Genomic DNA, 21,806 nt, shown 5'->3' on the forward strand with positions numbered 1-21,806 from the left:
TGCTCTCCGCGTTGATAGTGCAACTTGCACTACTGCGCACATGCAACCACTCAGCATCCAGCAACTAGCTAGGACTTGCACATAATATGCATTCAGCTAACCTATGGTCATAGACAACGAAAAAAAGACAAGCTAAATTGCTGGACACACTAACTTATTTAATCACATGCACCGGTCAAAGTCAAACGGTGTGAGAAATGGTTAGGGACACTCGAGCCGCAGCCACAATCAACGTTATGAACCCCAACACAACTTGGACAATTTTTCTGAAACGAATATTTTTTTTTAAACGAAACACAACTTGGACAATTGATTGGCACTTCTGTAATGTTTGGTTCCACTTTCCACTGCAGATAGGAATGTGAATCCTACCGCTTCCAATAAATAAATGAAAGAAAGAATGAAACAAGCTGTTCACATGGATTAGCCATGGAGTTGACTTGACTACAGTTGGTCAACGGCCATGCTAATGGCACAGTGCATGCTTCTAAGTTATTGTTAAATTTAGATTTATCCCAAATCAAACTTTTTAGTTTCGAACAAGTTTATAGAAAATATAATAATATCAACAATATCAAACTGCTTCATTAAATACACCATGAAAATACTTTGATACTGCATTTGTTTGGTATTATAGATATTATTATATTTTCTATGAATTCAGTTAAAATTAGAAAATTGTGAGTTAGAATAAAATCAACCTGACCAACAATTGGAAACAGGGGACAGTTCGACTTTTCTAAACTTCTAACTTTTAATGTGGAATTGACATGACAGGAGAGTTTCTTTCCTTTTAGTTTATTATTTTTTGAAAGGATAAGGTAGGAAATTGTGGGAGCATCTCTAGCAGTCTCCCAATAATATTTCCCAATTACTAATTTATGGGGATATCTCAATATGCATTTCATTTTTATTAGGAGAGTTACTTTTGCAGTCTCCCAATAATCTCATCCCAATCCAACTACCGTATTGGGAGAGTCACAACTCATCCTTTATTTAGGGAGAATTAGAGCATTTCCGGCAGTCTCTCAATAAATATTCCCCAATAACTAGTTAACGTGATGTCCCAATATCCATTTCATTGTTATTGAGAGAGTTACTTTTGCAGTCTCCCAATAATCTCATCCCAATCTAACTATCGTATTGGGAGAGTCACAACTCCTCCTTTACTTAGAGAGAGTTTGGGTGAATTATTAGATTGTCCCAATAATTATTGAAAAAGGGAAAGGTAGAGGGAGACTGCTGGAGCACTATATTCTTATCAACTCTCCCAATATGGTAGTTGGATTAGGGAATGAAGACTGCTGGAGATGCTCTTAGGGTGAATTATTGGATTGTCTCAATAATTATTAAATTATTAGGAAAAGGGAAAAGTAAAGGGAATCTACTGGAGCACTATTTTCTACTAACCCTTACAATACGGTAGTTGGATTGGGAATTGGGGAACTGTTGGAGATGCTCTCCTATCCTAATTTACAATTAGACTTTACACGCTTACTAGATTATTTGAAATTATTAGTTAAGTCTTTGTGCGGTTGAGCTAATAACCGAAAAGCTAGAATAATAATAATATTTAACACAAAGAGTCCAATTTGCGAAAACTCCATTAGGAGCGTGGCCACACGGTCCTTTCTCTTTTTGTGTGTGTGCCCGCCCTCATTCCTTCCCTTATCTCTTTGTTTTATTTTCATTTACACATCAAAACATCTTGCCTACTCAAAGGCTACTCTTCCTAATATCTAACACTTTTCATTTGTGTTTCTGAAAAAGCTTTCCAAAAAAATTAGGATAACTATTCTAGAAAACTTTCTAAATTTTTTCCCCATAAAACTTTGGTGAAGAGGTTTTTAGTCTTTTTAATCCTTAATTAGTTACTTTTAAGAAGTTTCCTGTATCTGTATCTGATAAGTTATACAAATGCGACAAGTATTTTCTATCATAGATTTAGATCCATGACAAAAAATGTTCTCATATGTGACACGCTCTCATCATTGTGAAACCATGGTAAATTGGACTTAGAAACGTAGGACATGACTCTATGTAGTACTTCCTCCGTCCTAAAAAAACAAGTCATCTTAGGAATTTTAGGATAAATTAACAATGAAGTAAAAATGACCTCAATTACCTTTATTTATTAGCCATATTTGACGCTAATTAACTGTTGCATGCCCACATGTACATGGAAACATGCCAAATCAAATACATTGACTTGTTTTTTTTGACAAATTTTGAATCGCAGAATGACTTATTTTTTTAGGATGGATGGATTAGTGATTTAGTGATGCATTGTTGATCCTCTCGCCTGATCTGGTGCGGCGATGGCTCTTCCCCTCCCCCTCCATTCTCCTCCACTCTCCTTCCCCTACCTCCTCCCTCTGTTCTCCTCCTTCCTTTTCACGGATCCATATATGGATTTTTCTTCATCAGGCAAGAGGAGCGGTGTCCGCGTCTGATGAGGGCAGAGGTGGGTTGTTAGAGAAAGGGTGGTGAACGTGTGATGTATCTCGATAGCTTAGTAAATGACGAAAAAAGGAAGGGTGGAGGATGAAGGGACCCTGCCATAAGGGGTTTTTCAGAAATTACTAACCCCCTAACATTCCTTGACATCAAGCTTTCTCACATATAGGAGCTTACACCTGAGCCCTCATCTACCCATAGAAATGCCCAAGCTAACTCAGGCATGTGACATCAAGCTCTCTCACATGTAGAAGCTTCCACCTGAGGTCTCATCCACCCATAGAAACGCCCAAGCTAACTTAGGCATTTCCATGCCATAAGGGGTTTTTCAGAAATTACTAACCCCTAACATTCCTTAACATCAAGCTCTCTCACATGTAGGAGCTTCCACTTGAGTCCTCATCCACCCATAGAAACACCCAAGCTAGCTCATGCATTTCCATTCGCTCGTAACACTTGGTAGATTTGGTGCCGCCACCTCCTCCCACTTTCCAACGGTGCCGTGTCCTAGCCGCACCACCATGTGCTTTGCACGCGCTTGTTTGTCATGGCACCCCTTCCGTGCTACATCTTGTTGGTAGTGCCACGTCCCACCGAAAGCTCCACATGTTCGAGACACCACGTGACCACCGCAAATCGAGATATGTAGGAGTTCTCTCCCATCTACGAGCAACCACAACTAACTAGCCATAAGTATTTTCCTAATCACCTTGGTAGCTGAAAGAATATAGATTCAGCTAATTAGATCTGCTTCTGCTTCTTTTTCACGAACATGCCTTAGCATGTTTTTATTAAGAGGAGCCAGCATCGCTCAACAGGTTTGTGTAAAGATGCATGTAGGCCAATATGCTCAATGTATGTGGTCCTTATTCACTTAATTACACAATAGCATTCCGTAATGCGTTCCATGAACCCATCTTTGGCAGGATAACGCCAGAATGTATACACTTCGTAGCTATGCATGGACATGTTGTCAAAATAATACACTGTGAAGCTTCGACAATCAAGCCATTTGCACAATCTAACATCTTCGTACTCCAAGGAGGTTTATGGTACGCTGCAATATAATCTTCATGGTCAATGCCTCGATGGATTCTTTCTGGCACGACTGCACGAAATGCCCACAACCACCTTCTGCACGACACTCCCCTCCAAAATTCTGATCGCAATTTGTGGCGGAGCAAAAAAGTCAGAAGTCCACTGGCAATGGGTCCACGGCCACCGTAGTCGGGCTCCCAAGTTCGTGCCCCCAGCCAGCAAGGCCGTTGACCACCCCACAAAAAAGGCAACTTGCTCCACTTATAGCTGCCTCCGTTAGCCACTGCTGCAATAACAAACAGTCACTGACATGCAGGTCCCGCAATGAGCTGAACAGCTATTGCCAGAGAAGGTCCCGCCTGCCAGGGACTCGTCTGGAGAAGTTTTGTCGTATGCCACGGCGTTGGGCCGGATTGCTGTGCTGACGTGGTTAATCATAGTGGCCTTGATGTAATCAGTGTGCTCTGCCAGAGAGATTTTTTTTTGAAACCTAAGAGAGAATTTCTAAAACAGCCTTTGTTTAATGTCTAGAACCAGTGCCTACAGCTGAGGATATATCATGCTCCAGTAGCTGCTTGAATATGGAGCGATCCACGCCGAGAGCAATGGCACCAGCAGCGGCAAGGTCGCGGCTGCTGCTTCTCTACCTCGCCGTCGCCGCCACCGCCGGCGTCCTCCAAGCTCGTGCGCAGCCTGACAGCATCGGTATGCTTAACCTCATCTCGGCCTTCCTCTTTCGCAGATCCTACTGTCTCTGAACAGCATCACAGCACAATGCGACGCACGCTATGCACGGTTGACGAACTGGTGCCGTGATCAGGTTTCATCAGCATCGACTGTGGCCTGCCGGGGACGGCGAGCTACGTGGACGACACCACCAAGCTGGCGTACGTCCCGGACGCCGCCTTCGTCGACACCGGCTCGAACCAGAACATCTCGGCCGAGTACATCACGCCGACGCTCGCCAAGCGCTACCACAACGTGCGCAGCTTCCCCGACGGCGTGCGCAACTGCTACACGCTCCGCTCCATCGTGGCGGGGCTCAAGTACCTCCTCCGCGCCACCTTCAAGTACGGAAACTACGACAAGCTCGGCCGGCCGCCCATCTTCGACCTCTACATCGGCGTCAACTTCTGGACCATGGTGAACATCACGGACGCCGACAGCCCTGTGCCCCTCGAGGCCATTGTCCTCGTGCCGGACGATTTCGTGCAGGTCTGCCTGGTGAACACCGGCTCAGGGACGCCGTTCATCTCCGGGCTGGACCTGAGGCCGCTCAAGACCACGCTCTACCCGCAGGTGAACGCGACGCAGGGCCTCGTCCTCTACAACAGGTTGAACTTCGGCCCGACCAATAGCACGGCAATCATCAGGTGAGACTACTAAAATGATCCCACGGGATGATCACATGTTCTTGCGGCGGTAATCAATCCGAAGCTCCGAACACCGGGAAATCCTTGTACTAATCGGCCTCTATCAATTGATCAGGTACCCTGATGATCCACACGACCGTGTTTGGATACCTTGGGTCAACACCGCCATCTGGAACTCTGTGTCGACGACACTGAGGGTGGAGGACCTAGAAGACGGCGACATTTTCGAGGTGCCGACCAAGGTGATGCAGACGGCGATCACGCCGCGGAACGTGTCCCAGAACATCGAGTTCTCCTGGGACCCGGACCCGCAGCCCAAGGATCCGACGCCGGGCTACGTCGCCAACATGCACTTCTCCGAGCTGCAGCGCCTGCCCGCCAACGCCGGGCGCCAGTTCTACATCAACCTCAATGGCAAGCCGTGGTACCCAAAGGCCTACAAGCCAATATACCTCATCTCCGATGCCATCTACAACCACAACCCCGCCCGGGGCTTCCCCCACTACAACATCTCCATCAACTCCACCGCCAACTCCACGTTGCCGCCGATGATCAACGCCGTCGAGGTCTTCTCTGTCATCTCCACCACCAACGTTGGCACGGACTCCCAAGACGGTAAGTGCATTTTTTTGCCAAAAAAGGATAGTACGAGCATGGAGACTCATAGACACATACTGCTCGTACATGAGCTGAACACTAACATGGCTGCAATAAACAGTATCTGCCATCACGGCGATCAGGGCCAAGTATGGGGTGAAGAAGAACTGGATGGGTGACCCGTGCGTACCCAAGACTCTCGCGTGGGATGGGTTGGCATGCAGCTATGCCATTTCCAGTCCTCCAAGGATCACCAGCGTGTAAGTATCTTAAATCTGTGTACAACATTGACTTAAAATATGCTAATGAAAAAGATGTGAAAGAAGTTTTTTTTAACGGTCAGAGGTGTAAAAATAAACGCCCAGCTGGTAGCATGATGCCTCTCTGTATCTCTTCACAGACAGTAAAAAAGCTCGAGAACAAAAAAAAAATAGAAGTCCCTTTGCCCTAAAAAGGTCATTCTAGTTTTGTTTAAGTCGAACTTTCTTATGCTTAATCAAATTCATAAAAAAAGTACAAACATCTATTATATCATATAAGTATCATTAGAACATATTTGGTGTCACAAATATATCTTATACTCCATCTGTTCCAAATTACAGGTCATTCCAACTTTCTTGGAAAGTCAAAGCATCTCAAGTTTGATCAAATTTATATCATAACGTACTAACATTCATGATACTAAATAAGTACCATTAGTTTCTTCATTAAATATATTTTCATAGTATATCTATTCGGTGCTATAAATCTTTGTGATCATCTCTATAATTTTGGTCAATTTATTTGATTCTTCAAGAAAGTTGGAATGACTTATAATTTTGAACGGAAGGAGGAGTAATATGCATTGTTGTCAACTCGATATTTCATATTTTGCAGAAACCTGTCCTTCAGCGGCTTGGACGGTGATATATCGTCTTCTTTCGCAAATCTCAAGGCCGTCCAATACATGTACGCGTGGAGCTCTTGATCGAACTTATCTCGTAGTGGATCTCTGAAAAAAAATAACTTGACATATCTTGTTCCATGTGTGTTGCAGGGATCTGTCACACAACAACTTGGCAGGCTCAGTTCCTGACTCCCTTTCACAATTATCTTCACTGACATTTCTGTAAGTATGAAACTTGCCAAATATTAACTTTTCCTATGCATCACGTTGACTCAATTCAGTAGCATTTGGTTCCTCTCAGAGATTTGACAGGCAACAAGCTCAGTGGATCAATTCCCTCGGGACTTCTCAAAAGAATTCAAGACGGCTCCCTAAATCTAAGGTCCACACTCTGATCCTCTTTCGGTTCTAGCAATTTAGCAAACATGATATCGCATTACTACTTGACAGTTTGATTAAATTAGTATAGTTTTTAACCATCTCATCTGTTTGTAGATATGGCGATAATCCAAACCTCTGCACCAATGGCAACTCATGTCAGACGACAAAAAGGAAGACCAAGCTTGCCATCTACATTGCTGTTCCTGTAGTTCTGGTTGTGGTGACAGTATCAGTGGTAGTGCTGCTCCTCTGCTTCTGTAGACGTAAAAAGCAAGGTGACACGTCAACTGTACTGCTGACTGATCTAGCTATCTCCCCATGATCCCATCCTTAACACGAACCTGATGCTGTATATGATTTTCAGGATCCACAAGCAACTCTGTGAAGCCTCAGAATGAGACGCCGATGAGCCACGCGCCAGCAGGTGGCGGCTCATACCCGCAGAGCACGTTGCAGCTTGAGAACCGCCGCTTCACGTACAAGGAGCTGGAGATGATCACGAACAACTTCCAGCGCGTGCTCGGCCGGGGAGGCTTCGGCTACGTCTACGACGGCTTCTTGGAGGATGGCACGCAGGTGGCTGTGAAGCTGCGGTCAGATTCTTCCAACCAGGGCGTCAAGGAGTTCCTCGCTGAGGTATAGGATGTATTCCTTGACGTACCAATCCATGTTTCCAGATAGAGATTTGCAACAAGAAACTTTGCGTCAGATTTGACCACTAGTCGTGATCGCCTTTTCAGGCCCAGACCTTGACAAGGATTCATCACAAGAATCTGGTTTCGATGATCGGTTACTGCAAGGACGGGGACTACATGGCACTTGTCTACGAGTACATGTCCGAAGGAACCCTGCAAGAGCACATTTCAGGTATATGAAGTTGTTTAGCATTTCTGGACTTCACCCTGCATGGTCCACTGCAACACTTCAAAATTCAAACTGCCCATTGCTGACCCACTTGCAGGAAATGGCCGCAACACTGGGTTCTTAAGCTGGAGACAGAGGCTCAAGATTGCACTGGAGTCAGCCCAAGGTAACTCCTAACCCAGTTACGTATTTCTTTTGGAGACAGTTTGTTATTGAAGTTTTGATTCTACTAGAGTTGTGAACACTGATGTGCTTATGCAGGGCTGGAGTATCTACACAAGGGGTGCAACCCGCCTCTCATTCACAGGGATGTGAAGGCGGCCAACATCCTACTGAATGCAAAACTGGAGGCCAAGATCGCCGATTTTGGCTTGACAAAGGCTTATCATGACAACGATACCCATGTATCTACAAACACACTTGTTGGTACACTCGGATACGTTGATCCAGAGTATGCCAACTCCACTGCTCGTTACCAAAAACTCTTCACACAACAACATCCACTCCCAGTTTTCATTACTGACAACTCATGCAACTCAATTATGCAGGTACCATACGACGATGCAGCCAACGACCAAAAGCGACGTGTACAGCTTCGGCGTCGTGCTGCTGGAGCTGGTCACGGGGAGGCCGGCCATCCTGCGGGACCCGGAGCCGACGACCATCATCCAGTGGGCGCGGCAGCGCCTCGCGCGGGGCAACATCGAGGGCGTCGCGGACCCACGGATGCGCGGCGACCACGACGTCAACAGCGTGTGGAAGGCCGCGGACATCGCTCTCAAGTGCACCGCGCAGTCGTCGGCGCAGCGGCCCACCATGGCCGACGTCGTGGCGCAGCTGCAGGAGTGCCTCGAGCTCGAGGAGGCTCGCGCCGGCGGTGGTGGTGACGCGAACGGCGGCTACGACTACACCGGCAGCAGCAGCGACCCCTACTCGGGTTACAATGCGCACGCCGCTGATGGCCATTCCACCGACGACGTGAGCCAGACCAGCACCGGGTTTGAGGTGGAGCACCACTTTGGAAGGGTGCCAACAATGCCGACGGGTCCTGCTGCACGTTGAAGATTTTGTTGCCGGTCTGGTCCGAATGCCGCTGTCGTCTTTGGGTTTTTTGCTTCAGGAGATCTTCTCGACATTCTCAATGAAGCCGTTCAGTAAGTGCATATATACGTAAAATGTTCGACATTTGAAGTGTGTGTCAATTTTTCGTCTCCTTTCGACACCTCAGAATTGGTGCACTAGTACTCGTCTATTCTTTCCACAATAGGACATTCATGCTATTCTTCAGTCAGTGTATATGCTGCATTTGCATATATTTTTGCAACTTGGAATGTAATGGGGAACCTAAAATTATGTATCACCAACTGATCAAGCGTTGATGGCGATGCTTAGTTTGAACTTCGGATGTATGCCTGCCGATAACGGTATAACCCCATGGAACTAATAGGTTCTTCTTGATGGCGTAGTGCTTTAGGTTGTACCTTTCTTCCTGCTCTTAATGAAAAATATGCTCAGGCACGGTCGCGAAAAAAAAACTAATAGGTCCTTTGAATTTCACAATCGATTTATACTAGTATATCACAAAATTCATTTTTCCACAGCTCATCATCAATCCTCAACGTTGAAAATTAATGATGAGGAACACGAAATATAAAGTGGCGGCCACAAGCTGTTCATCAAACTAAGCTTTTTAGATTAAGTTAGTCTGAACAACTTGGTAAGTTGTGGGCTCCCGTGGACCTAATTCCACATGGTGGGATGGCAGCTCACAATTATATATGATGAGCTAAGATTGCACGGATTTTGTGCAATAGTATGTATTGTTAGGTTTAATCTCACGTTGAAAAATAATGATATGAAGCATATAAGATAGAGTATTTTTTTTTGAAACGTAAAGGGGCAGGAGCACTGCCATATCATATAAGATAGAGTAATTTTCAACCATTAGATTAGTCTTTTCAGAAAATTTAGGCCTAACATCTTTAGTTGGTTGTGGGTACTGGTAGATATAGCGGCCGAGACCATGCTATATCTTGGTGAGTAGACCTGAGCATTTCGAGCCCAGTCTGATGATATGATCCGAGCCTGTTGTGGGTTTTGACCTGCCCGCACATGCTATAGGACCGGGCTTGGTCAATGAAAATCAGTCAAAAAAAAATTTAAGCTCGCGAGCCAGATGTAAATTTAAGATTACCATCTTAGCATATATGAAATATAAAAAATAGAAATTATAAACTTCTAAACTCCAAAATCCACCATGCATGAAATAGCGAGGGATGGATCCAAACAGAAAAACCATTGGTGTCATCTATATAATTATTGTGTCATCTCCATAATTCACACTAACAATCACTCATTTTCTATAGCACTTAGCAAATGTTACTGGTCTCCTAGGACACTAGTAAATGACCTTAGCTCTGCCCCTGCCTTTAGCCTTCTAGCTTTGCTGGCTCGCGAGAGCTGCTCGCTGGCTCGAGCTAGCTCGTTGACAAAACGAGCAAAAACAGTTAAAAAATCCATAGAGCCAAGTAGAGCTAAACCGAGCTACGAATGAGCCGAGCCAGCTCGCTAGTTTCTAGCTCAGCATCTAGACCTTGGTACCACACTCGCACCCCAGACATCGCACCCACTATCCAGGATGCCCCACGAGACTGTGTCACCTTCCTCCTACGGCTCATGGCCACCGCACCACAGATCCCCTCCCTCCAAAATTATGTACTGAATTTATATTACAATTTATATAAAAATATATAATAATAACTTTATGTGATAAAAAATATATAATAAATTTATGCAAACAAATATATAACAAACTTTATGTAGCAAAATATTCTATACAAATTAATTTGTAAAAGGACCCGGAGCAATTACCGTGCGGGGCCATGTGGTGGTGCGGATGGGGGAAGGGGAGTTGAGGAGCGCGGGAAAATTTGAATATTTTTCAAATGTTTGACCATTTACATTTACTAGCCAAGATTACCACAGGGAAATAATTATGTTAGATTGATCTCTTTCCCGATTGGCCCAAAGGCCAATCAGGACCTTGATCTGCGCCCTGATCGGGGGCGCTTACCCTATCAATGGGTAGTGGGCCCCTGTCGCGCTGCGCTATATAAACAGGGTGGGGGGACCCGGCTCGGCTCACGAGGTTCGCCGCAGCCAGCCGCCCCCACCAACACACCTACCGATCTAGGTTGCGCAGCAGCGGCGGGAAGCGCCACTGCCACTTCACCGGTGACCGGACTACACTGCGCATCGCTGCCTTGCGCAGAACTACACCAACCGAACCCGCGATGGCCAGCAGCTCCGCTGCTCCCACCCCTAGGGGTGAAGGTACCCCAATTCCCCCTCTCTCACACTAGGCACTCACCAGGAACTCCTAGTCTCTCATGTCTCTCTCTCGAACCCGACTAGATGTGCTCTAGTGATCCTAGGCTAGGGCATAACATTGGTATCAGACACCTCCTATTTGGACCAGACGGGCAGCGAAGTCTTTATCGTGCAGCAGGACCCGTGGGCATCGTTGGCGCCCTCCCAAAATTGTGATCCATCTCAAACGCAGTGCTGCTCCGGCTCACGTCAGTGGACTGGCCGTCAGCAGTGGAGCCGTTGTATCCCGAGTACGGGTCACTGCTGCTGCCGGTGTAGAAGCTGCCATTCGCGCCACCGGCGCGAGCCTGCTCGAGCTCGAGGCACTCCTGCAGCTGCGCCACAACATCGGTCATGGTCGGCCGCTGCGCCGACGACTGCGCCGTGCACTTGAGCGCGATGTCCGCGGCTTTCCACAGAGTGTTCACGTCGTGGTCGCCGCGCATGCGCGGGTCCACGACGCCCTCAATGTTGCCCCGCGCGAGGCGCTGCCGCGCCCACAGGATGATGCTGGTTGGCTCGGGGTCTCGGAAAATGGCCGGCCTTCCCGTGACCAGCTCCAGCAGCACGACGCCGAAGCTGTAGACGTCGCTCTTTGTCGTCGGCTTACCTGTTGCGTGGTACCTGCATGTTTTTGTTGCATGAATGGATCGTCCGAGAAATAAGGGAGAAAGTGAGTGGTTTGACAAAAAAATGGGGTGGGGGATTGACATACTCTGGGTCTACATATCCTTGTGTACCGACAAGGGTATTCGTGGATACTTGCGTGCCATTCTCGCGACTGAAGGCCTTGGTCAAGCCGAAATCGGCGATCTTGGCCTCCAGTTTGGAATTCAGTAGGATGTTGGCCCCCTTCACATCCCTGTGAATGAGAGGTGGGTTGCACCCTCTATGTAGGTACTCCAGACCTGCATGCACAGCAGCGTTCACGATTAGAGCATAATCAAACCTTCAGCAACAAACTGACTGCAAATGGAGTTCATAAATGTGTACCTTGCGCTGATTCCAGTGCAATTCTGAGCCTCTGTGCCCAGCTTAAGAATCCTCCATTGCGGCCATTTCCTGAAACGGATTGGTCAAACAGACGTTCATATTTATTCACAAATGCACTTCAAAACGGTACTTTAGATGAGAAACAGCTGCATCTCGTCCAGTTTGCAGAACTGCTACATAACTTTACATACCTGAAATGTGCTCTTGCAGGGTTCCTTCTGACATGTACTCGTAGACAAGTGCCATGTACTCCCCATCCTTGCAGTACCCGATCATAGACACGAGATTCTTGTGGTGAATCCGGGTCAAGGTCTGGGCCTGCACGAGTGATTAAGACTAGTCAAATTTCACTGCAAGTTTTACATGCAATCTATATCTGCAAAAAAGAAATAATCCTACCTCTGCTAGGAACTCCTTAACACCCTGATTGGAAGAATCCGACCGCAGCTTGACTGCCACCTGGGTACCATCCTCCAAGAAGCCATCGTAGACTTTCCCGAACCCTCCTCGGCCGAGTACGCGCTGGAAGTTATTCGTGATCACCTCCAGCTCCTTGTACGTGAACCGGCGGTTCTCAAGCTGCAGCGAGCTCTGCGGATACGCGTCGCCTGTTGGCACATGGCTCCTCGGCGTCTCGTTTTGAGGCTTCACAGAGTTAATCGTCGTTCCTGAATGGCAGTGACACAACGCAGGAGGCGTCAGTTCTATGTTCAGGATTGGGGAGATTGATGGAGAAAGCAGTTGATGTGTCACCTCGTTTTTGTCGTCTTAGGATGCAGCAGAGTAGTACTACCACTGATACTATTGCCACAACTAGAACTACAGGAACGGCTATGTAGATGGCTAGCTTGCTCTTCCCTTTCGTCGTCTGACACGAGTTGCCGTTGCTGCAGAGGTTTGAATTATTGCCGTATCTGCAAAAAAGATGATGTGAAGAACTGAAGATAGTAATACTACTTTAATCAAACTGTCAAGCAGTAATGCAGTATCATTTTGCTACTATATCCAAAAGAAAACCAAGGAATGGACCTTAGATTCAGGGATCCTTCTTGGATTTTTTTGAGAAGTCCAGAAGGGATCGATCCGTTGAGCTGGTTGGCAGTAAAATCTCTAAAACAAACCAAATGTTATCCATGTGAGTCAAAATGATGCATAAGAACGTTCAATTCCTTCCCATTCTTTCTGTAAGTGGGAAAACATTCAAAATTTTGGCAGGTTGGCAGACTTACAGAACTGTCAGTGAAGATAATTGCGAAAGGGAATCAGGGATCGAACCTGTCAAGTTGTTGTGTGACAAATCCCTGCAAGACGCGGACCACACAATATATCAACGTTTTCGTTTCAGATACACTACAAAAATTAAAATAGACCAAGAACTCGACTCGTACATGTATTGGACGGCCTTGAGATTTGCAAAAGAAGATGATATATCACCGTTCAGACCGCTGAAGGATAGATTTCTGCAGAATTTCCAGTGAGTCACTTTCTAACTAAAGTGAATTAGCTTTTCGTTTCCATTTTTTCACGAGCATAATGAGTCACTGTTCAGTAAAAACTCGAACCCTTACACGCCTGTAATTCTTGGAGGAGTGGAAACGGCGTAGCTGCACGTCAACCCTTCCCACGCAAGAGTCTTTGGAACGCATGGGTCACCCATCCAGTTCTTCTGCACATGATACTTCGCCTTGATCGCCGTGATGGCAGATACTGTCAATTGCACACAGGTTAATTTTTCGGCTGATTTCATGGTTCTTTGCTAAATCATCAGCTCATCTGCTGTGCTTATGTATATGTCTGTCCACGAGTACATACCGTCCTGGGAGTCCGTGGCGACGTTGGTGGTGGAGATGACGGAGAACACCTCGATGGCGTTGATGATCGGCGGCAGTGTCGAGTTGGCGGTGGCGTTGATGGAGATGTTGTAGTGCGCGAGCCCCCTATAGGGGTTGCTGTTGTAGGTGGCGTCGGTGGTGAGGTACGGCGGCGTGAAGGGCTTCGGGTACCACGGCTTGCCGTCGAGGTTGATGTAGAACTGGCGCGTGGCGTTGCTCGGCAGGAGCTGCAGCTCGGTGAAGTGCATGTTGGCGACGTACCCCGGCGTCGGGTTCTTGGGCTGCGGCTCCGGGTCCCAGGAGAACTCGATGTTCTTGGAGGCGTTCCGCGGCGTGATCGCCGTCTGCATCACCTTGGACGGCGCCTCGAACAGGTCGTTGTCTATGTTCTGCACCCTCTGGGTCGTCGATATCGAGTTCCAGCTCGTAGCGTCCACCAAGGGCAACCAGAATCGGTCGTGCGGATCATCAGGGTACCTGACGATGTCCGTGGCATCGGTGGGGCCGAAGTTGATCCTGCCGAGCAGGACCAGGCCCTGAGTTGCGTTCGCCTGCGGGTAGAGCGTGCTCTTGAGCGGCCTCAGGTCCAGCCCGGAGATGAACGGCGTGCCGGTGCCGGTGTTCACCAGGCAGACCTGCACGAAATCGTCCGGCACGACGACGATGGCCTCGAGGAGCAGAGGGGTGTCGGCGTCCGTGATGTTCGCCATGCTCCAGAAGTTGACGCCGATGTAGACGTCGAAGATGGGCGGCCGGCCGAGGCCGTCGTAGTTGCCGTACTTGAAGGTGGCGCGGACGAGGTACTTGAGCCCCGCGACGAGGGACCGGAGCGTGTAGCAGTTGCGCGCACCGTCGGGGAAGCTGCGCACGTTGAGGTAGCTCTTGCCGAGCTTGGGCGTGATGTACTCGGCCGAGATGTTGTGGTTGGAGCCGGCGTCGACGAAGGCGGCGTCCGGGGCGTACGACAGCGTGTTGGTGTCGTCCACGTAGCTCGCCGTGCCCGAGAGCCCGCAGTCGATGCTGATGAAACCTGCAGTAACGTAACCGCGCACGATCCCTTGTTCGTCAAAATCGTAGCTAGTGCATGGTATGGTACTACACTACCCTACAGAGTGGTGAATTGTGAATTTGTGATTGATCACCACATTCTCCATACCATCCACTCCATCCAATCCATGCAGCTGGGAAGAAGGGAAGTGTTGAACATACCGATGCTGTCGGGCTGGGCGCGAGCTTGGAGCACGCCGGCAGTGGCGACGGCGGCGAGGCAGAGAAGCAGCAGCCACGATCTTGCCGCCATTGTTCTCGCCGTGGATTGCTCCATTGCACATGCAAGCAGCCACCGGAGCATAGTATATGAATATGTTCAGTTCAACTAGCGGCGCTCCTTTTATGCAGCGGGCACATATTCTGAGACCAGGACAGGGCAGAGAGTCAGAGAGGCTCGATCCTTCACAAGCTGGAGTATCGCTCTAGGACTCTAGCTAAGCACATTTGCTTACATGATTACATCGACACCACCATAATCAGCCACATCAGCACCGATATCCGGCCAAACGCCACAACGACGTAGCCGCTGCAAGTCGTCGAGCCTGGCTTAGGATAGGACAAGACGTGCAGAAACGAGTCACTGGCGAATGGGCCCTGGTCTAATCTCCGGCCACCTCGTCGGGGGACCGGCATGTCAGCGACCGTGTATGATACTGGCAGCGAACAGAGGAAGAGATGATCTGTACGCACATGGGAATGGGAGGAGCGTTGACTTGCCCTGGGGGGCTGGTCAACGGCCTTGCTGGGAGTACGACTTTGGAGCCCAACTTGAGGGGCCTACGAGCGCCAGCGGACTGCTGACTTTTTAGCGGCGCCGGAAACTGCGAACAGAATTCTGGAGGGAGTTTGTACGCGTATAGAGGATAGAAGTTGCTGTGGGCAGCCGGAAGTAGCACAGCCGGAAGTCCTACATTTCCATGGCGCAAATCGCATTCGACGCCATTGACGAAGCCGCATACAACCTGCAAGTGCTGAAACTGATACTGGCGTTTTGCACAAGAAAGCACAAGACTTGGGTTCGTGCAACGCGTTACAGAATGTCGTGACAAAACGCGTACTTTGAGTTCCACTTGCACGGTTGCACCATCTTACGGATGAAAATTTGAAATATCGAGAGGACATGGTCACGTCATGTAGCTTACATTACATGCCTATACCCCTTTTGCTCAGTTCTGCTGCTGGTAACCAAGTAGGTCTAATGGGCTGTAATGAACTTACCATCAAATGGGCCATAGTAGACGATGGCCCATGGTGAATAAATACAGAGGCCTTAGCGGACAACACACAACAGTGCAGGAGGTAAGACTCAAGAGCAGACATAATCATCGACTGATGGCATTACACTGAATACTCTGCAGCAAATTCAAGATAGGTCATGTACAGCTTCATCACCGGTTTTCGTTTTATTGCTCGGGTTATCAGGATAGTGCCTCCTCCACAGGCATCTGCTTATCAAAAGCAAAATTGGTAGCGTGGCAAAGCTCAACAGCTCCTGTACACATTCAGGGTGCACCAGCAATCACTTAGATCTCTCCGTTGGAAGAAGTAGATGCAGACTGCTCAAAAGAGCTCGCCACGCGATGGCTGGCGCCCGTTGGCAATGGTGGCCTGTTGGCAAGCCTATCGGCCTCGCTCGCTTCATCGATGTCCTTCTGACTCAAGAAGCTTGGCTGGTTGGTTGATGAGAGCAGCCTCGCCCACATCCTGTCGGTGATCCTAACCTTGTTCCTTGTAGATGTCACCCTCTGCCATAAAAAAAGAGAAGTTCAGTGGTTATCATTAGTATGTAAATTGCAATGTGCAAACTCTTTCATTTCGTCTGCAAATTGCAAATGCACACCCCAAAGCTCTTGCTGGGTCTAGGCAGGGTTTAACAAAACTATACAGCAGACGTTACAACAAACGTGCATTAAACTAGCACAGAAATATTGTGGTGCCTTTGTAAATGAAGGGTTATTACTTATTACTCACATAGAAAGGTATAAAGGTATGTCTACCGTTGACCATTCCAACGGTGAAGCTATACCCTGCCATTGCACCATGGATAGCACTATGAGCCAGAAGTGTGCAGTAAACATTGTCTGATGCATTGCTTGGAATGGCACGGATCATGTATGTAGGATCTGCCAATTTAGATGGAATATTGTTAAAAACAGATGTAGGTTGTTTTACAACCATATACGTAGCTAACATGATTAGTTAAGTGGCTACCTATGTATTTAATCGTCATCTCCATCTTTTTGCTCTTGAAGTAATCCTACAAGGAATTAACACACGTGTTATGAACTGAAACTTTCAAGCGAAGCATATGGCAGTACTATAGTCTCAGAGACAGTGGAGACCAAATACAACACAGAGAATTGACTTGAGTCCTGTAAGAAAGATTTTGGCTATCTACCTTTATCTTGTGAGTCAACCAAAGACCAATATCAAGAAGCAGCTTATTTCCTGATGCATCTTGTTGATCTGATTTGGCTATACTTTGTGCAATAAGATCCTGCCCTGCTCCCTCAGCAACAACGATAACCATGTGCCTGTTCTCTTTCAGCCTCCTTTCTATATATTGAAGCAATCCACCTTCTCCATCCATATAAAATGGAGACTCTGGAATCAAACAGCAGTCCTAGGAAATTGGAAGTGAGGTAATAAATCAGAAAACTATAAAATTTAATAATTATTTCAATGCCACTGTTTGAATAAAGACACTCCAAGAACCAAAAAAAGAATGCAGTGCAGAACATAACATCCTGCAGGTAAAGAAGGCATTAACTTACCACATCTCGACTAGCAAGAGTAGCATACATCGCAATGAACCCTGCAATAGTAGGGCAAGACTCGGAACTCAATGATCAGAACATGAATGAAAACTGTTATAAGTTGGTAAAGTCATGATGCTTGAAAAGGAGAGTGCTCTTCGCACTGAATTCAAAGTGCAAATGTGCTATGTGAATAAGAGTGCCTGGTAAAAGAATACGATAATTATTGGTTTTTCTTCATTTCATTGCAAGTATGCTAAGTGCTTTCAATAACTTAATTGCCTAGATATCATTGAGATTACTAAGCAAAGAGATAGCAGCCATCTGTATGGAATATGTTAGGAAACTAACCACTATAACGACCCATCAGTTTTACTAAGCCTATTCCATTCTCAGCACTGCAAGCTTCAACATGAGCTGAATCAATGGCTCGCTGGGCCTCTTCCACAGCCGTATCAAAACCAAAGGACTTGTCGATAATCTAAGAATCAAGAGATTTGGAGTCACATCCTCATATGATCACTTTATTAGCTATGTCGCAAAGGATTTTTGCATTTGCGAAACCTTACCGCAATGTCATTATCTATTGTCTTGGGGACTCCAGCCACAGAAACTTTCAAGCCACGTTTTCGGATTTCCTGCCAATAAGTGACATATTAGGGTAAAGTAAATATCTTCAGTAAAACCCATTGTTTAATTTCCACAGTATTTCCTGCAGTACAAAGCATATAGGTGGACAATATTCTTTCTATAGTAGTATATGCTAACAAAATCAGCACATCTTCTATTTTGTACCTATTACTACAATGCTATTTTTTAGAGGCTGCTTATTAATATATCTTCTACAATCATGAAGGAAAGGGATATGTCACGAGTACCACATGCCCAGTGATAATTACCTTGAATATCTCATATGCTCCCTTCTGAGTTCCATCTCCTCCAATGATATACACCTGGTTAAAATGTGCTAGTATATCAGTCAACATCCAATCAGAAGAGCTATGTCGATGGGTGCAATTGTAAAATCATGCTTACCTGATTAATACCACGATCTTGAATGTTATCAACAATCTTTTTTGTATCATGACCACCTCGTGATGTCCCTAGAACTGTACCACCCCTTTTGTGGATGTCATTGACACTCTTTGGTGTCAGGGGAAGGTAGTTGCTAGAATAAAAACCTTTATATCCATTCTGTAATTAGTATAACATGTTAAGACAGTAGACTTTGAACCATAGTCAGTTTTTTAAATATACGATGATCAAAACTGATTACCCTAGACTGGCTGCATCCTACTGTATGAGAGGATTACCATATTAAACCTACCAGTCAGCATACATATTGGTTGCTGGCATATAACCTTACTCGAAATGGACATTTGACTAAAACATCAACATTGGTCTATACATCAACCTTTCTTTCTTCACTTAAAGAAGGAGAGCAAAGCCTTTTTTTATAGCTCTCTTAATTGATGTATCAGGGTCCCTCCTGTCAGCCCAAATGAATCACTTAAAAAAGGAGAGCAAAGCCTTTTTTATAGCTCCCTTAATTGATGTATCAGGGTCCCTCCTGTCAGCCCAAATGAATAGCTTACATGGAATGGAAATGATTCATTTAAATACGATCTAAATTTTTGTACACAACACACTAAAACATGATACAATAGGCTGTGATAAGAATCTAAGTAAACTGGCCATTCCATTATTGAACAACAGCAAGCTACAGTGGGGTGCGTGTTTTAATAAAGCATGTGTCAGATGCATGATTAGAGTTTAACTATTCATTGGAGTGATATATAGCAATTAACAAAAGGACACACACCTGTATTCCATAGATGTTATTGACATTGTACATGTGTGACAAGCCACACACCAGTTCTCTGATAACAGTGTTAAGCCCAGGGCAGAGGCCTCCACAAGTTACAATGCAGGCTTTTACTTCATCGGGGCCAAAATAGACCTACAAAGGCTCAAGTATAAAGGATTCTGTCAGCCTAGAAACAAGTGATGTGTTCCCATAAACTATGAGGTGACTAGCGGATACCCTCTGACGAGGCCCGGCACGACGGAAGTGAACACCACGCCGGCTGTTCTTCTGTACAACCACCTGTAACAACAGCAGATATAACTGCTAGTAAATTCACCGTCAACCACAATATCCCAACAAATAAAGTTTATATTTCTCTTGTGTTACCTTTTGAGGTACAGTATCATCTTCATTGACAAAATACTGCCTGGTATAAGAAGAAAAGTTCCATCTTAACATATTTCGCAGAAACAAATGCATAGGAATTGGCCGAATAACTGAAAGCATTTCAAACAGTTTAGGATAGGCAAGACAGTCCATACTTGACAGTTGAATAGGCAGGATGATCTTGTAATGGATTAGGATAGGTCTGCCAACAAGAACAAAAAAAACAAACTATCAGCATGGGAGTTTTACCTCTTAAGTGAATTAAATTCAGCATGCTTGAATCTAAAATAGACAAATATCACTGGTATAGTAGTGGCCCTTTACTACAAATAGACTGTAACTGCATTTGGCAGGGAGCATGAACCAGCCAATAGTAATATCTTGCTTCCTACTTAGCCCGTCACCTCAGCGCCCAAAAAAACAGTCACCCGCCACCAAAACCACTCCGCAATCCATACTTAGCTAAAGTCGCACCTCAGCGCCCAGAAGCCGACAGCAGTGAGACCATCGGCATACAAGAACACGCGACCGTACCAACGCGCGGCACTCCCAAAAACTCATCTCTATACATCGGTGGGAGGGGAGGCGGGGAGGGGATGGATCGGTCGTCGGCGCTCACCGGGATGTCGGGGACGTAGTCGGTGAGGTGCGGCACGTCGTCGAGCACGTACCCGAAGTCGCCCTCGGAGATCTTGACGTACGCGGCGTCGGCGAGGCTGACGGAGGAAGCGTTGCGCAGTGCGCGGAGGTTGGGGTAGGAGTCGCGGGAGATCCGCACGCACGTGGCCGAGAACGGCAGCGCCGCCTTGGGCGGCCGCTCGGGGGACGCGTGCTCCCGCTCCTCGTCCCCGTCGTCGCGCCCCAGCTCCTCCTCCCGCTCCTCCCCATCCTCCTGGGGGTGGTGGTGGTTCTCGTCGGCGTCGTCCGGCGGCAGGATGATGTGCGACGCCATGGTGCGGGGGCGCGGCCTTGGGCGTGTCGCGCTCGCGGGTGGGGGATGTTCCGAGGTTTAGCTCGAATTGCTCTGCTGCCAGAAGCGGGCGAGGCGGTCGCGGTTCCAGCGGTTTTTAATAATAAACGGGCTCGGCGGGGAAAGAAGAGGGAGGAGGAGGGGTCAGCGGAGTCGTCTCCATGCGGCTGGTTTTGAGGCAGCGGAAGGGGTGCGCGTGCGTGACTGCGTGTGGTTTTGCTGTTTCGCCAGCAGTTTGGTGCGGGCGGATACGTGGAGTCGCGTCGCGGTTTTGGCGAGAGCGAGACGGTGGCCATGCGGCGATGGCCTCGGCTGGGCGGTCGGCGCCCGTAGCGGGGGGGATGGATCGGCTTCGGGAGTTCGGGGCGGTGCGCGGTGGGGTCGTGTGCTTTTCGCCAGAGTATGAGCCTGCGCTTTGCCGCCGGTGGGGGGGAGGCAAATGGCAACTCGTCGCGAACTCGGGAATCAGATACCAGCGGTGGCCTCGCCCAACGCCGCCGTGCGGTCGGCTGGTTTCAGGAGGGTCCGTGACATGGTCGGCCGGCCCCAGCGGCCCAGCCACATGAGAGATCGGGCAAGCAAACCGTATGCCGCGCCGCCGCAACGCTGCGCGCGGGTCAATTCCCGGCGTCGCCATCGCGATCGCATCATTCCTTGCGCCGCAGGAAAGGGCGCAGCGGAATCGGGGCTCGTACGCGCGGCCCGGGCGCGGGTTATGGAGAAACGGCGTACCAGGCAGGTCCGTCATCCGTGTGCATAATTTTATTCGGAACGTGACGATGACCTGATGATAAATAACATCCACCGGGTCTGTGTGCCGGCTAGCGAGTCTTGTTTGTTTTGGGTCATTTGGTCGGCCCAAAGCTAATACATTTGAACTAATCTACTCGTAATCTTAGATTTAGTGACACCACTTGCATCCCTAGTACCAGTCATTGAGCTCTGTAGTCATAAATAGTACAGCTCGGGCTATAATGCTTACTGTACGCCGCTGGTGGCCAGTCCATCGACGTGAGCCTGAGCAACGCCTCATTCGAGATGGAGCG

At 47.5% G+C, this 21,806-nt stretch overlaps 3 protein-coding genes across 3 annotated transcripts; 1 reads left to right on the forward strand and 2 right to left on the reverse strand.

The window, feature by feature from the left end:
• Positions 1–4,075: 4,075 nt before the first annotated feature.
• Positions 4,076–8,907, forward strand: LOC101761583 (putative leucine-rich repeat receptor-like protein kinase At2g19210). The gene is made up of 13 exons (XM_012844726.2): positions 4,076–4,200; positions 4,316–4,868; positions 4,984–5,483; positions 5,587–5,725; positions 6,342–6,413; positions 6,502–6,573; positions 6,653–6,733; positions 6,847–7,007; positions 7,097–7,368; positions 7,473–7,599; positions 7,694–7,762; positions 7,858–8,047; positions 8,145–8,907. Exons 1-13 carry the CDS (start codon positions 4,077–4,079, stop codon positions 8,656–8,658), a joined length of 2,874 nt encoding a protein of 957 aa, XP_012700180.2. The 5' UTR covers position 4,076; the 3' UTR covers positions 8,659–8,907.
• Positions 8,908–11,070: 2,163 nt separating this feature from the next.
• On the reverse strand, positions 11,071–15,127 carry LOC101761993 (putative leucine-rich repeat receptor-like protein kinase At2g19210). The gene is made up of 12 exons (XM_004961382.2): positions 15,000–15,127; positions 13,771–14,820; positions 13,527–13,665; positions 13,347–13,418; positions 13,188–13,259; positions 12,988–13,068; positions 12,712–12,872; positions 12,358–12,626; positions 12,150–12,276; positions 11,959–12,027; positions 11,681–11,873; positions 11,071–11,589 (listed from the first exon to the last, which is right to left on the reverse strand). Exons 1-12 carry the CDS (start codon positions 15,112–15,114, stop codon positions 11,091–11,093), a joined length of 2,847 nt encoding a protein of 948 aa, XP_004961439.1. The 5' UTR covers positions 15,115–15,127; the 3' UTR covers positions 11,071–11,090.
• A 913-nt stretch (positions 15,128–16,040) lies between these two features.
• Positions 16,041–20,950, reverse strand: LOC101762411 (ATP-dependent 6-phosphofructokinase 6). Its single transcript, XM_004961383.2, has 14 exons — positions 20,410–20,950; positions 19,946–19,992; positions 19,791–19,830; positions 19,641–19,703; positions 19,419–19,556; positions 18,632–18,790; positions 18,496–18,549; positions 18,166–18,234; positions 17,948–18,077; positions 17,615–17,655; positions 17,239–17,463; positions 17,052–17,097; positions 16,812–16,963; positions 16,041–16,585 (listed from the first exon to the last, which is right to left on the reverse strand). The coding sequence occupies exons 1-14, from the start codon at positions 20,740–20,742 to the stop codon at positions 16,364–16,366; spliced, it is 1,719 nt and encodes a 572-aa protein (XP_004961440.1). The 5' UTR covers positions 20,743–20,950; the 3' UTR covers positions 16,041–16,363.
• Positions 20,951–21,806: the final 856 nt, after the last annotated feature.

Source organism: Setaria italica, chromosome III (genome assembly GCF_000263155.2).
Source record: "Setaria italica strain Yugu1 chromosome III, Setaria_italica_v2.0, whole genome shotgun sequence".
In the NCBI taxonomy this organism is placed as follows: Eukaryota; Viridiplantae; Streptophyta; class Magnoliopsida; order Poales; family Poaceae; genus Setaria; species Setaria italica.